Source organism: Microplitis mediator, chromosome 8 (assembly GCF_029852145.1).
Source record: "Microplitis mediator isolate UGA2020A chromosome 8, iyMicMedi2.1, whole genome shotgun sequence".
Taxonomy (NCBI): Eukaryota; Metazoa; Arthropoda; class Insecta; order Hymenoptera; family Braconidae; genus Microplitis; species Microplitis mediator.
The window spans coordinates 540,262-552,800 of NC_079976.1; the positions used below are offsets into that span (position 1 = coordinate 540,262).

Here is a 12,539-nt window from a genome sequence, read left to right on the forward strand (position 1 = left end):
ATCCATTGTCTTGATTTAATTTTCAGTTCCATAAATCTGAGAATTTAAAACTGGCGCCATCTTCTGTCTATTTCAAAAAATTCTCCAAAGGTAACTGTGTTTGTAAACTTTGGTGATAAAAAAAAAATAAACAAATAGCTCCTGTCAAACACTTCCATAATTTTTAATCATTAAGTTTATTTTTAAAGAAAAAAGTTTTGTGATCTCATTAAATGGTGCTAGATAATAATTTGCAGTTACTATTAAATAAAATAAAATAATTAAACGCAATGTCAACAAAAGCGTTGAATTCAATTGCTGATGAATACTTTTACAATCTCAATCCTCTCGCAAAACGTATCGGGGATGATGTGAAAGCAACAAAGGAAGCATACGAGGGTCTGTGGAATACCCTGAGTCTGAAAGAAAAAAATCAAGCGATCGACGAAACAATTATTCAGCCAGAAATCGCTCTCAAGTATACGACAATTGGTCCCGCTGATAAAAATAAAGAAATTTATGATTGCTACCCAAAATTACGGATTCAAACTGGTATGAAGTTCGTGATTGATGAAACTGGATCTGTAAGTCATTATTTTTATCAGTAATTTATTTAATTAATTAAATTAAGTAGTTGGTTTATTTATTTAAAGACTTTGAAGTGGAGAGATGAGCATTCGGGACCATTTTCATTCATGACTCAGTCCCAGATGAATCTGCATTTGCTGGAGTTGCCATCAGAAATTACCAAAACAAAAGTATCTGATTATGCTGATAAATCTCCACATTTTTTGAGCCCGATTAAAATAAATGAGAGCAGTTTTGACAGTTCGTCAAATGACTACAGTCCGACATCAACTCAAGTCAGTTTTTATCAGTCAGAGAGCTTCAGTGACAGCGCCTACAGCAACGTCGAGTGCAACAGACTTAATAACTGTGCAAATATTGACACTACTGGTAATATATTTACAAAACTTATTAATAAAACTTCATTGCTGAAGATTAATCATCCTGAGGACGACTTGGAGAGTCTTGTGCCGCAGAAACAAATAGTTATTGGAAAAAATAACGCTGGTGGTAAAAATAATGGCAATGGCAATGGCAATGGCAATGGCAGTAAGAATCAAATGAATATCAATTTGAACAATAGATCGAAGTCTGATGCCAGTGAATCCACGGCTCTGCTGGAAACCCCCAGCTCTTATAATAGCTTCCAATTTTCACAGAATAATCAGGATGACGAGATACCAAAGACTGGATTTGAATTTTTAGATAACTGGTAATTTAAGTTTTAAAATACTCAGATTTTATAAATATTTTTAATCAATTTTGCGAATGTTTTTTTACCAAAAATATTAACTTACATAATTTATTTAAATATTAAATAGGATTAATGAATTTTTTAAGTATTTAGAGTGTGTTCTACACCCTGATTAAAAATATTCATTGAAAAGTATTGAAAAAGATGAGAATTGAATCCTTTTGAATACTTTCTATACCCCATGGTTTTCATTTGGACATGAAATTAATACTTTTCAATCCCAAAATAATATAAGAATTTCTAAACTTCCGAGGAATTGGAAAAGATTCAAATGAATTGATATTTTTAATCTTTCTGAATACTTTTCAATACCAAAAAAGTTTCGAATTTTAGAGTCACGTATGGGATTGAAAAGAATTGAAATTTTTGAATCCTTTTCAATACCAAAATAGTCCGATATTTCGGATCGAGTGCAGGATTGAAAAGAATTCAAATGAATTTAAATTTTTGAATCTTTCTGAATCCTTCTCAATACCAAAATAATTCCATATTGGAAGGTATTGAAATGATGAAAAATTGAATTCTTTTCAATACTTTTGAATTCCATTTTAAAAATTAGAAAGTATTCAAATGATCGAAATTTCAGTTTCATTCAATACTTTCCAAAACCTCCGTGAAATTGAAAAGAATTGAAATAATTTTCAATCCTTTTCAATGAATATTTTTAATCAGGGCAGTTTATGATAAACTATTCAAAACAAAAATGAATTTTTTATTATAGTAAACTTTTAAAAAAATTTCATTGGTCATAAAGTTTAAAAATAATTTTGAATCGGATTCAAATAATTATATATGGACATATATGACGTATATCAACCATATATACCATATCTATAAGAATTTATGACTTATATATAGATCATATATGGCCACAGGGTAGGTACCGTTTTTGGTCACTCTAGAGCCAGTTTTGGACACAGAAAAATTAAAATAAAATAATTTTCAAACCACGTAACAACATAATTAATTTTAAAAATTTCTTCAGATACTTTTATCTCACTATTAAAATGGAAATTTTATTTTACACTTTTTTTTTATTTACAATAAAGTATTAAATGTCCAAAAATGGAGCAGTGGCCACAATTGGTACCTCTACTCTATATGATTTACTTTTCACCGGAAGTAAACTTTCACTCAGCTTTTAAAGCCTTTAGAACACACTCCCAAAGATAATAATAGACTGATAATAATTTTTTAACACAAGTATTCCTCTAAAACTCATATCTATGAAGTACAAAAAATAATATTTCTTGATAATGAGTTTATTTCCATGACGTGTATGCCATTATAACTTTTTACTTGTTTATAAAAAATTTATAGTAAATATAAGTGCGTGTGTAACCAATGGTACTTTGATATTATTAAATAATAATTAATTTTTGTACCGCTGTAATAAAATAAAGCTACTTAAAAAAATTTTTTATTTTTATTACAAGTTAATGATAAGCAAAGTGGAGCAAAATGGAGTCTGCTTACGATAAATAATTGGGATAAAAATTTAAATTTTAATTAAATTGTAAAGTTTTATTACAAATTCATTGATTTACATTCATTCATACATTTATCATCATTTACATAAACAATAATAATTTATTTACAATCTTAAATTCGACTTAGATAAAAAATAATAAAATAGTTTATTAAGAAGACAATGTACAAAATTTAATAAACGAGACTCTTTATCCTCGATGGCCAATAAAGTTAAATAAATCAGTCTCACAATCAATAAAATATTATTTTCCATGGCTCAGTATTTTAAAATTATGTACAATCGCTCGTAATTATCGGAAAATAATAGCAATAATATTAATAATAATAATAATAAAAAATAAATGAGTAATTTAGTGATAAAGTGCGCACGCTTCAATGGCACGAGCCTCGCAATCTACCGAGGATATCAACGCGTTCACCATCCGGCAATAATTAATAGACAAAATAAGTTTGCTATGGACTGTACAAACCACAAGGACATCCTGATACAAGATGTCCAACTTAAAGCTAATTCTTAGGTACCTACAGCACTTTAAGACACTTAATAGTATTAATATATATATTTTTTACAGTATTTATCATAAAATAATTAATGGCAAGGCACATCATCTAGACTATTCAATTTTTTAAATTAGTCTGGTCATCAAACGTATTCTTCAGAAGGTTTAGGAATACTGGCGGGCAGCCTCAGCGTACTGGGCACCCGGTTGCTGTCCGGTAACTCGGCAATGTCGATAAAAACCCCGACGAGACTCTCAAAGTTCGGTCCCCAGTTCAGCAAGTAGTCCCAGCTGAGCGCGGTGTTGGTCGAGGGAGAGCCATTGTTGGTGGGCCGGTACAGGCTGCCCATGTGGGTGGAAAGGTCGTCGTCCGAGGCCACCAAAGTGCTCAGAGAGCCTCTGAAGGAGCTGTCGAACCCGTCGTAGCTGACGTTCGGCGGCAGAGGTGGTTTGGTCGACTGGGGTGACCCATCAGTTCTCGTCGGCACTTGCGCGTCGTCCTCGGGTTTGCTGTACAGATTGTCTGAGCGTTTGTCGCCGACTAGGGAGTTGTTGTCATACTCGATCTCGGAGCAAGTGAAGCTGTCGTTGCCACTTTCGTCGGTGGTCGAAGAGTTTCGCCTTTCTAGTCTTTCGGTTGGCGGAGTGTGTCTCCGGTGCAGATGAAGCGGACCGTGAGGTGGTGGAGGTCCACGGGCTTCACTAGAAGAACTTACTGCGTCCAGCGTTGACACGAGACTCGAAGTCCTGGGCCGGGAGTTCAGCCGTTCGATTTCTTCGGCAGTAAGACCCATGGGTCCAGTTGCGACGTTGTTGCTGGTGTCATTAGTTGACTGTGGTACTTTCCGACTAGCTGTCGAGCCAGACAGTTGGCTCATTATCGGAGAATTCAGACTGCGCTCACTGTTGGAGTTGAGCGCGTCTTTACCGACTCCACCGGACGAAGAAGTCGTCGCGAGCAGCGCTGATTGAAGCGGTTTGCCGCTGATGTCATGCAGCGTCAGGATCCTCGGTTGCTGGGCAGACAACTCGCTGCTGGGTGATAGCCTGGCTAGCGGAGTGCTCTGCAGGAGTTTTGGAGTAGTTGTTGGTTGTCCAACACTAGGAGGTGGCATAGCACGAGGTGGAAAAGCTCCAGCATGTCGATGTGGAGTTCCTGTGTGCTTGTGATGGTTCCCGTAGCCTCCTATCGGTGGTGGTGTTGCTTTATACTTCCTCATCCCGTCTCTGTATCCTTTGTAGTGATAAACTATATCAATATCACTCGGAGCTATCGAACTCGCGTTCTCGAGATCATAGTGCTCGGGCATGTCTGGCTCGGGGTTGTGTTCGTGTGAATGTAGCGAACTCTGGGTCGGCGGTGGCATTGGCGGATGTTCATCGCGAATCATTGGGCTTTTGGTCACTTCCCGTTCAATGATATCAGGTCGCTGAGGTCTCTGGTGCTCTGTATTGTTCAACTCGCGCTCTTTGAACTTCTTTGATATCAACTCCGGGCCCATGTGGCCAACTCCCCTTAGATCTGATGTATCTGATATATAAGTATTTTCATGACGTGACATAAGTCCGTCATTACCTGATCCTACTAGAGAATTACCAGTCATTATTGCATTTGTGTTTTTATTTACCACCGAAGGCGCCTTTTCTTTGCTCTGTCGTCTCAGACGGAAGACCACGAAGCTCACGAGAATCGCCACGAGCAGCGTGACGAAGAAAACTATTACTAAAGTGATTCCAATGCTCAGAGGATCTGCTGTTGCTGCTGCACTGATGCCGATGGGCCCGCGACAACCGCGAGATACTTTGCCGTGATACATAACGTCTTTGAAGATTGAACCGGAGCCATTGAACGGCTGGAGCTCATTGTTGATGGTAAAATTAGCTATGCAACCTTCGAAAGTAACTGGATAACTATCGTGGTAATAGAGATCACGACGTACGCCGCCGACAAACAGCACAGTGAGATAGGGATCTAAAAAGTCGTGAACTCCGGCTGAATCCAACTCATCTCCGGTCAGCTGTCCGTCTATAAGCACTTGCAAGCCTCGTGAGTGAGCGAATATGGTTAAATTGTGCCAATGACCGTCAGCCAGACCTCCGTCAACAGCTCCAGTCATATTTACAGCCGATCCTAGCAGCGAAGTGTAAGACAACTGTCCATTCTTCAGTTCAATTGACGTGTAATGTTTATTCGTTGCCGCGTAAATTAAAATACCGTCGGTTTTTATCGTACGGAACATCAGACTCATTTTCTTGGGCGGTGCAACTCCTAGAGAAATCAAATTACTTGTTTCTTCTTTGGTAGCTCGACGTGTTACTTTATTCCGGGACCAAGATGTCGTTCCTCCGTACAAATACTCCAGTAACTGCATCCGCTTGTGTTTTTCCGATACCTTGAACTCGACGTAGCCACCGTCGCTTAAATTAACAGGTTCTAAAGCACCGCGACAGTTGGGAGCGGTCAGCGAGTCACATTGACAGGATGCTTGGTGCCACTTGTCGTAACACTTGTCATTAGAACCACAAACGGACTGAGAATCTTCACAGACGCCATTCTCAGGGCGCGGACAAGTATTTTTGATACCGCGAGACGCCAATGGGCTGGTTAGATTCAGTGCACGTCCATTGATGGAGATTGAGTGGACACAGCCAACTAGATCATCAGAGTGGACTTGTCCTGGACGTTCAAGGACCGGATCAGCAGATGCCAGACCTCCTAACATCAGTGGGTTGTTGTTGAAATTTAATGTACCAGTTGGCCCTATATCATCAGCGTAGCATGAACCGTCTCCAGGTTTACATTCATCGCAAACGTCTCCATGCTCACGACAACTTGATACACTGAGTGATACCACACGTCCGTTTCTCGTAGCCGTTACTTTACGCCACTGTCCGTCGTCCAACCGAGTGCCTGCTTCAACTTTAACCAGAGTGATAGCACTTCTGGCACCACCGTAAGAGAAAGCGATGCGTCCGTTGATCAGTTCCAGGACGATAAAGTCAGAGCGACCTCCACTCTGCGGCCCGTAGTTATAAAGCAGCAGTGCGTCTGGTTTGGTGGTAGCGAAGACAACTGTGATGTCATTGGTCGTGGAATCTAGAGCTGGGAAACTCATATAAGACAATTCATCGAATCCGTAAGTCGCACGCTCGCAGTGTCTTCCGTAGTGGCCTTCAGGACAGCTGCAGCGGTAACCAGGCTTCTGTCCAACGCAAAGTCCTCCATGGAGACAAGGATTGGGTCTGCAGGAGTCAGTGACTGCTTCGCAGTGGTTGCCGCGATAGCCAGCACGACACAAGCAAAAGAAACTTGAACCGTCTGGTGATACTTTACAGGAGCCTCCATTTCTGCAAGGATTACTGGCACAGGCATCCCCGCGCTCTAGTTCGCAGAGTTTACCCTCACGATTCGATGGACAGGAGCACATAAAATCGTAGCCTACGCGCCTGCACTGTCCTCTCTCCAGACAAGGATTCGGTGAACATGGATCCTGTCGTCTCTCACAACGGGCTCCAGTGAATCCTTCACGGCAGCGACAAATCATCTCGTGCACGACTCGCGGTGAGGTCAGAATTAGACTTTGGCTGTTTGTGATCCTGGCGTCGTCATACACGACCAATTGGTCACTGCAACTGCCTCCATTGTCGCAAGCCATGTGTCGGCATGGGGAATAATTTATCGTTACTCCACTGCCGTTCAAAATGTCTTGGATTTTTTCGCGCTTACGTGTCAGCATGTCGATGACTTCCGTCTTAGCTTTAAATCCTAAAAAAAAATTAATTGATTAGTTAAAATAAAAATATAAAATAACAATTAAAATTACCTTTAGGTGTTTCCATAGCCAAGTAAATATCCAAATTGCCGTCGCTCTCCCCAATGCTGAATATCGTAAAGGTGTCCCCGGTATCAACGTCATCCTGGAGCATGTCCAGCAATGGCCGGTAGTACTTGGCAAGAAATTCCGCGGCAGTGAGTCTGTTAATTTGTAAGGTAACGCTGTTTTCAACCGTGGCATTGGAGAAGACGAGGAATTCAACGGTGACCTTGGACACGACATCTGGATGTCGTCCGTCTCTGCCGGAGATGCTCAGCGAATAACCCAAACCTATGATTAAATAATTTAAGTATTAACATTTATTAAACATTTTATGTAAAGAAAAAAAAAAAAAAAAAAATGAAAAATAAACTACTAAATATTAAGTATCGAGCATTATAAATAATAAAAAATAAACATTGATAAGTATGATTAATATCTCGAAAAAAAAGTCGATAGCATGAATACTGATGTTCTTTTACTTGACTCTCGTTATCGCGATGACGAGAACGATCTTTTGGTATAACGATATTGTTACCGGTTCGTATTAACGCGTATACATATATATATATTTATATATACATATATATATTTCTCTACCTTTCCCTTTTTCTCACTCGGCTTTATTTCGTATCCTTTTTTTTATTTTTTTATTTTTATTCTTTATATTTTTTGCCCGATTCTCTTCTACCTCTTGCCCTCCCTTTCATCCATGAATTATTCAGATGCATCCAAGTGTTCTGTATCTATCTCACTTAAAAAATATTATCTCACTCTTTCATTCTCCCTGGATACATATATATATATCTTTTTCCCTCTCTCTCTCCCTCACCCTTTCCCAGCGTCTTATATATTTATTTTTTTATTATCCCATATTCAGTGTATCGCGTGTCCTCGTCTTGCCCGTAGAGTGGGTTCTCGCGAATTGGAACCCGGGCACTAATTTATGAACTTTCGAGCACGTACCGGGGGTAATTTTGCTGGTATGTAAATCGCAAGCGATCGGGACGGTGAGTACACCAGCAGGATTCGAGCCCTGAAGTATTTTGCATGTGTAGTCGCCGGTGGTATCAGGATCATTTGGATGGACATCCGCTATTTTTCCCATGGGTGTTTTGCCATTGAATGAATGCACGATAATGTGGACTGACCGTGGTGTTGATGGACTGTCATTTTCGTCTAATACTATCACGGTCACTGTGTGCTCGCTCTTCATTTTCGGGACCCCCGAGTCTTCAACTTCGATCTGAAATTATCAATGTCCAATTAATTCAATAATTATAATTATTACTGAGATCAATTAATTTTATACATACCAATAGATCAAGCTGAGGCATAACTTCACGATCAAGACTTCTGGTAGTCCTCAAGACACCCGAATGTTTGTCGAGAATAACGACGTCAGCTTGTCTTCCTCCGATCAGCCGATAAGTGAACGGCGCGCCATTGGGCGGCAGATCTGGATCCATCGCAGTGAGCGTCATTATGCTAGTGCCCGCAGGTTCGTTTTCATTAACGTATCCAACAATTTCTGGTGGGTCGAACACCGGGCCATTGTCATTGACATCGAGCAGATCAATACGCACTGTCGCGGTTCCGGTTTGCGGTGGCGATCCGGTGTCAATAGCACCAATGATCAGTTGATATGTGGCAATAGATTCGCGGTCCAGTAATTTAGCGGTCTCGACATCTCCAGACTGTGGATCAACTTTGAAAGTTTGTCCGACATTGCCACCGATTATCGAGTACGAAAACTGATTATTCTGCGGTCTCACGTCTTTATCGATAGCCCTGACTGTTAGTATTCTCGTTCCTTGGACGGCTCCTTCGGATACCGTAGACTCGTATGTGGTTTGCAAAAACTCTGGCGGATCATTTCCGTCCTGTATTGATATAATAACTTGTGCCTCGTCAGTATCATTACCGCGTATCCCGCCAGCGTTTTTAGCCATAACTGTAAGGACAGCTCGATTCTGTGTTTCGCGATCTAAATGACGCGATACGCTGATGATACCCGTCTCTGAGCCAATCGAGAACCCGCGATCGTTGGACGATCCGACAAACAGATAATAAACACGTCCGTCATCACCGGCATCTTGGTCAGTTGCCTGCACCAAACCAACAGAAGTGCCGACTTCTGCACTCTCGGATACATCTAGCAGGAAAACTGGTTGAATAAACTTGGGATAAAATTCATTGACCCCGGTGATGTGAACCATCACGGTCGTGAATCCGACCATCTGGGGATTTGAGTCAGGATTTGCTGCTACAATTTCCAGAGTGTATTTGTTGGTTTCTTCGTAGTCAAAAGTAATGCGCGAAGTAATAACACCAGAGTCTTGTTGAATTTGGAAGTGTTCTTTGCCACTGCCGCCAATTATTCGGTACTGAATCACCGCGTACTTGGGGGAATCGATATCACGAGCAATTACTTTGTAGACAAAGCTATTGGGCCGTGAATTCTCGGGCAGGTAAGCTTCGTAGATGCTTTGGTTGAAGGTAGGGGGATTGTCGTTGATGTCAGAGACATTTATAGTCAGAGTGGCAACAGCTTGTTTGGGTTCGAAGCCCAAATCCGTCGCAGTTATATTCAGTCTGTACTGTTTAACAGTATCGTAGTCCAGAGCTTCCAAGATGGTGATTGCTCCAGTGGTGGGATGGATTGAAAACACACGGCGTTCACTTTCGGATATTTTGTAGCGAATCATACCGTTGGGTCCGTCGTCGCCATCCACGGCGATTACTGACAAGATTGTCGTGTTGACTGGTTCATTCTCCGGTACCAGAACTTGATAAGACACAGCTGCGAATGTCGGAGCACGTCGATTCTCACCTGTCACCACTAGCATCAATGACACTTGATCTTTCTGGGGCGGTACACCTTTATCAGTTGCACGGACTGCCAACAAAAATGTCGTGCCAACGGGTATGTCTTTGATGCTCTTGGTAACGTATATCCAGCCGGTTTTAGCTTCGATGCCGAAGTAATCTGATGAGTTACCACCGGCTACTGTGTATTCTATTTCAGCATTTACGCCAAAGTCTGCGTCATCACGTGCTGTTAATTTAACAACTCGTTTGCCGACTCCATAAGCTTCGGGGACTGGTGACAAGTAAGTGCGCTGCTCAAATTTAGGCGCGTTGTTGTTTGCGTCCACTACGCTTACGTAGACGACTGTGCGAGATGACAATGGAGGCTTTCCGTTGTCTGTGGCGACAACTGTCAGCGAGTAAAGATTTTCTGGAGAAGATGGACGATGGGTGTGCTTGTAGCGAAGTGTCCTCTTGCTAAATATATCACCAGTGGCTGGATCAACGCTGAACAAATCTGATGGGTGGAGTAGACTGTAAGAAATAACTGAATTAGGACCCTGTTTATCGCGATCCGTTGCTGCGACCTGGCCCACGTGCGCCAGGCGTCTCTGGAGCTCTGGGAAGTGAAAGTGATAAGTTTCTTCGGCAAATTCCGGGGCATTGTCATTTTGATCTTGTATTGTTATTGTCAAAGTTGTCTCGGCAACCCACGCTCCATCTGCAGCGCCCACTTTCAGTAGATATTCATCCTGTTCTTCACGGTCTAGAGTACCGACAACCTCAACGATACCAGTAACAGGATCTATTGCAAATTTACCACCAGGATTTTCCGTAAATGTATAAGTAACATTAGCATTTTTACCGATGTCTTGATCACTGCTGGTTATTCTTATTACAAAACCACCAATTTCGGCATTTTCCGTAACATTGACACTGAACAAACGGGTGAAACGCGGCGGGTTATCATTTTTATCTAGTACGCTCACAATAACTGTCGCTGTGCCCGACAATCTCGGTTCACCTTGATCCCTAGCTTCTATTATCAGTTCATAGGAATTTATTTCTTCACGATCTAATTTAGCATTTGTACTTATTTCTCCGCTGTATTCGTCAATAATAAATGACTCATCGTAATCATTGACCAGATAATAAGTCACTTGGCCATTTTCCGCAGAGTCTAAATCTTTGGCAGTGATTTTAGTGACATAGAGAGGCGGGTATTCTTCTTCCAGAACAGTAGCATTGTAAATAACAGCTTCCATAATTGGTGGATTGTCATTGGCGTCAGTGACATTTATCAGCAATTGCACAACTGACCGCAGTGGCGGGTCGTCCGAGTCTCTGACTTCGACCCAGGCTTCATAAGTCGGAGCTGTTTCGTAATCGAAACCCGCAGCGACTAAAACATCACCAGTCGCCGAATCAATTCGCAAAGCATCTCCGACATTACCACCGGCCATCGCGAACACTAGGTTACTCGCAGCTCCAACTTTTGGTGTCGTGGCACTCAAAGTCGTGATGATACGTCCTTCGGGCATGTCTTCGGTCAACGTGAACCTAGTATTTATAGAAGGCCTGAAACTGGGAAACAGTTGACGCTCCCACAAGTGAATCACCAAATCAGCAGTTACACTCTGAGACTCTCGTCCGCAATCAGACGCGCGTATTTGCAACTGGTAAGTAGTTTTTGAGTTTGAGAGATCTTCCGCGGCGCGAATTACTCCATTAGAGGTATCAATAACGAACCGATGGGCATCTTCACCCTGGAGATGGTAAACGATTCTCGAATTATCGCCGTCGTCGTCATCAATAGCTTTAGCACCAAATACAAAATCACCAGGTTTCGTGGAATCCGGAACGTAGGCCGTGTAACGTGGACTAGAAAAATGCGGCGCGTTGTCATTAACATCAACGACGTATATCGTTAAATTAACGGCCGCGGCTCTTGGTTCTGTCGGACTTGAATCCTGGGCTATTAGAGTCAGATGGTAGACTGCCATTTGCTCACGGTCGAGTGATACCAAAGTAACTATTTCTCCCGTATCTGGATTTACTGAAAAACGTTCAGTTTTCTCACCAAGCAAGCTGTATCTGTAATGATAATAATAAATAATAATATTATCATGGTTATAATTTAATAGAATTATGATATTTATTGATGTGGCTTTAAAACGATATTTAAAGGAGATACATACCTAATCTTGGCATTTAATCCTTCATCTTTATCCGTAGCCGTAGGCTTTGCGACCCAAGTACCAGTAGGATTATTTTCCGTAACGGTAGCTTTGTAATCTGGTCTTGAAAACTCTGGACTATGATCATTAACATCAAGTACTATAACTTTTAGCACACCTGAGCCAGTCAATGGCGGCGATCCTGCAACAATTAATTATTTATTTTATTTATCATAATAGTGAGAGAGGCGGAATATTTTGTTTGGAATTTTTATAAATAACATAAGCGACTTAAAGAGACTCGGACTCTGCGTGAGGATAAAGCAGACGGGGGTGTGGGCACATAGTGATCATATGTCATATCTCTGCACACCCAAGGACGAGGCCAAGGAGGATCGTATAAGGATTGTGGTAAGCATTCAAGCTCATGAAAAAACCCTTGGGG

General features: G+C 41.2%; 3 protein-coding genes across 3 annotated transcripts in view; 2 read left to right on the top strand and 1 right to left on the bottom strand.

The window, feature by feature from the left end:
* The window catches only part of LOC130673051 (aldo-keto reductase family 1 member B1-like), a 109,554-nt gene that overhangs the window by 17,442 nt on the left and 79,573 nt on the right, over positions 1 to 12,539 (top strand). The window lies entirely within an intron of this gene.
* Positions 108 to 2,819, top strand: LOC130673052 (uncharacterized protein C1orf198 homolog). Its single transcript, XM_057477934.1, has 2 exons — positions 108 to 563; positions 633 to 2,819. The coding sequence occupies exons 1-2, from the start codon at positions 270 to 272 to the stop codon at positions 1,260 to 1,262; spliced, it is 924 nt and encodes a 307-aa protein (XP_057333917.1). The 5' UTR covers positions 108 to 269; the 3' UTR covers positions 1,263 to 2,819.
* Positions 2,804 to 12,539, bottom strand: part of LOC130673045 (cadherin-related tumor suppressor) — a 63,748-nt gene continuing 54,012 nt past the window's right edge. Inside the window, exons 6-10 of the mRNA XM_057477924.1 lie at positions 12,116 to 12,296; positions 8,423 to 12,011; positions 8,073 to 8,352; positions 7,116 to 7,397; positions 2,804 to 7,057 (exon numbers count right to left, since the gene is read on the bottom strand). Coding sequence (XP_057333907.1) covers positions 3,435 to 7,057; positions 7,116 to 7,397; positions 8,073 to 8,352; positions 8,423 to 12,011; positions 12,116 to 12,296 — 7,955 coding nt within the window. The 3' untranslated portion in view covers positions 2,804 to 3,434. The remainder of the gene's footprint in view (positions 7,058 to 7,115; positions 7,398 to 8,072; positions 8,353 to 8,422; positions 12,012 to 12,115; positions 12,297 to 12,539) is intronic.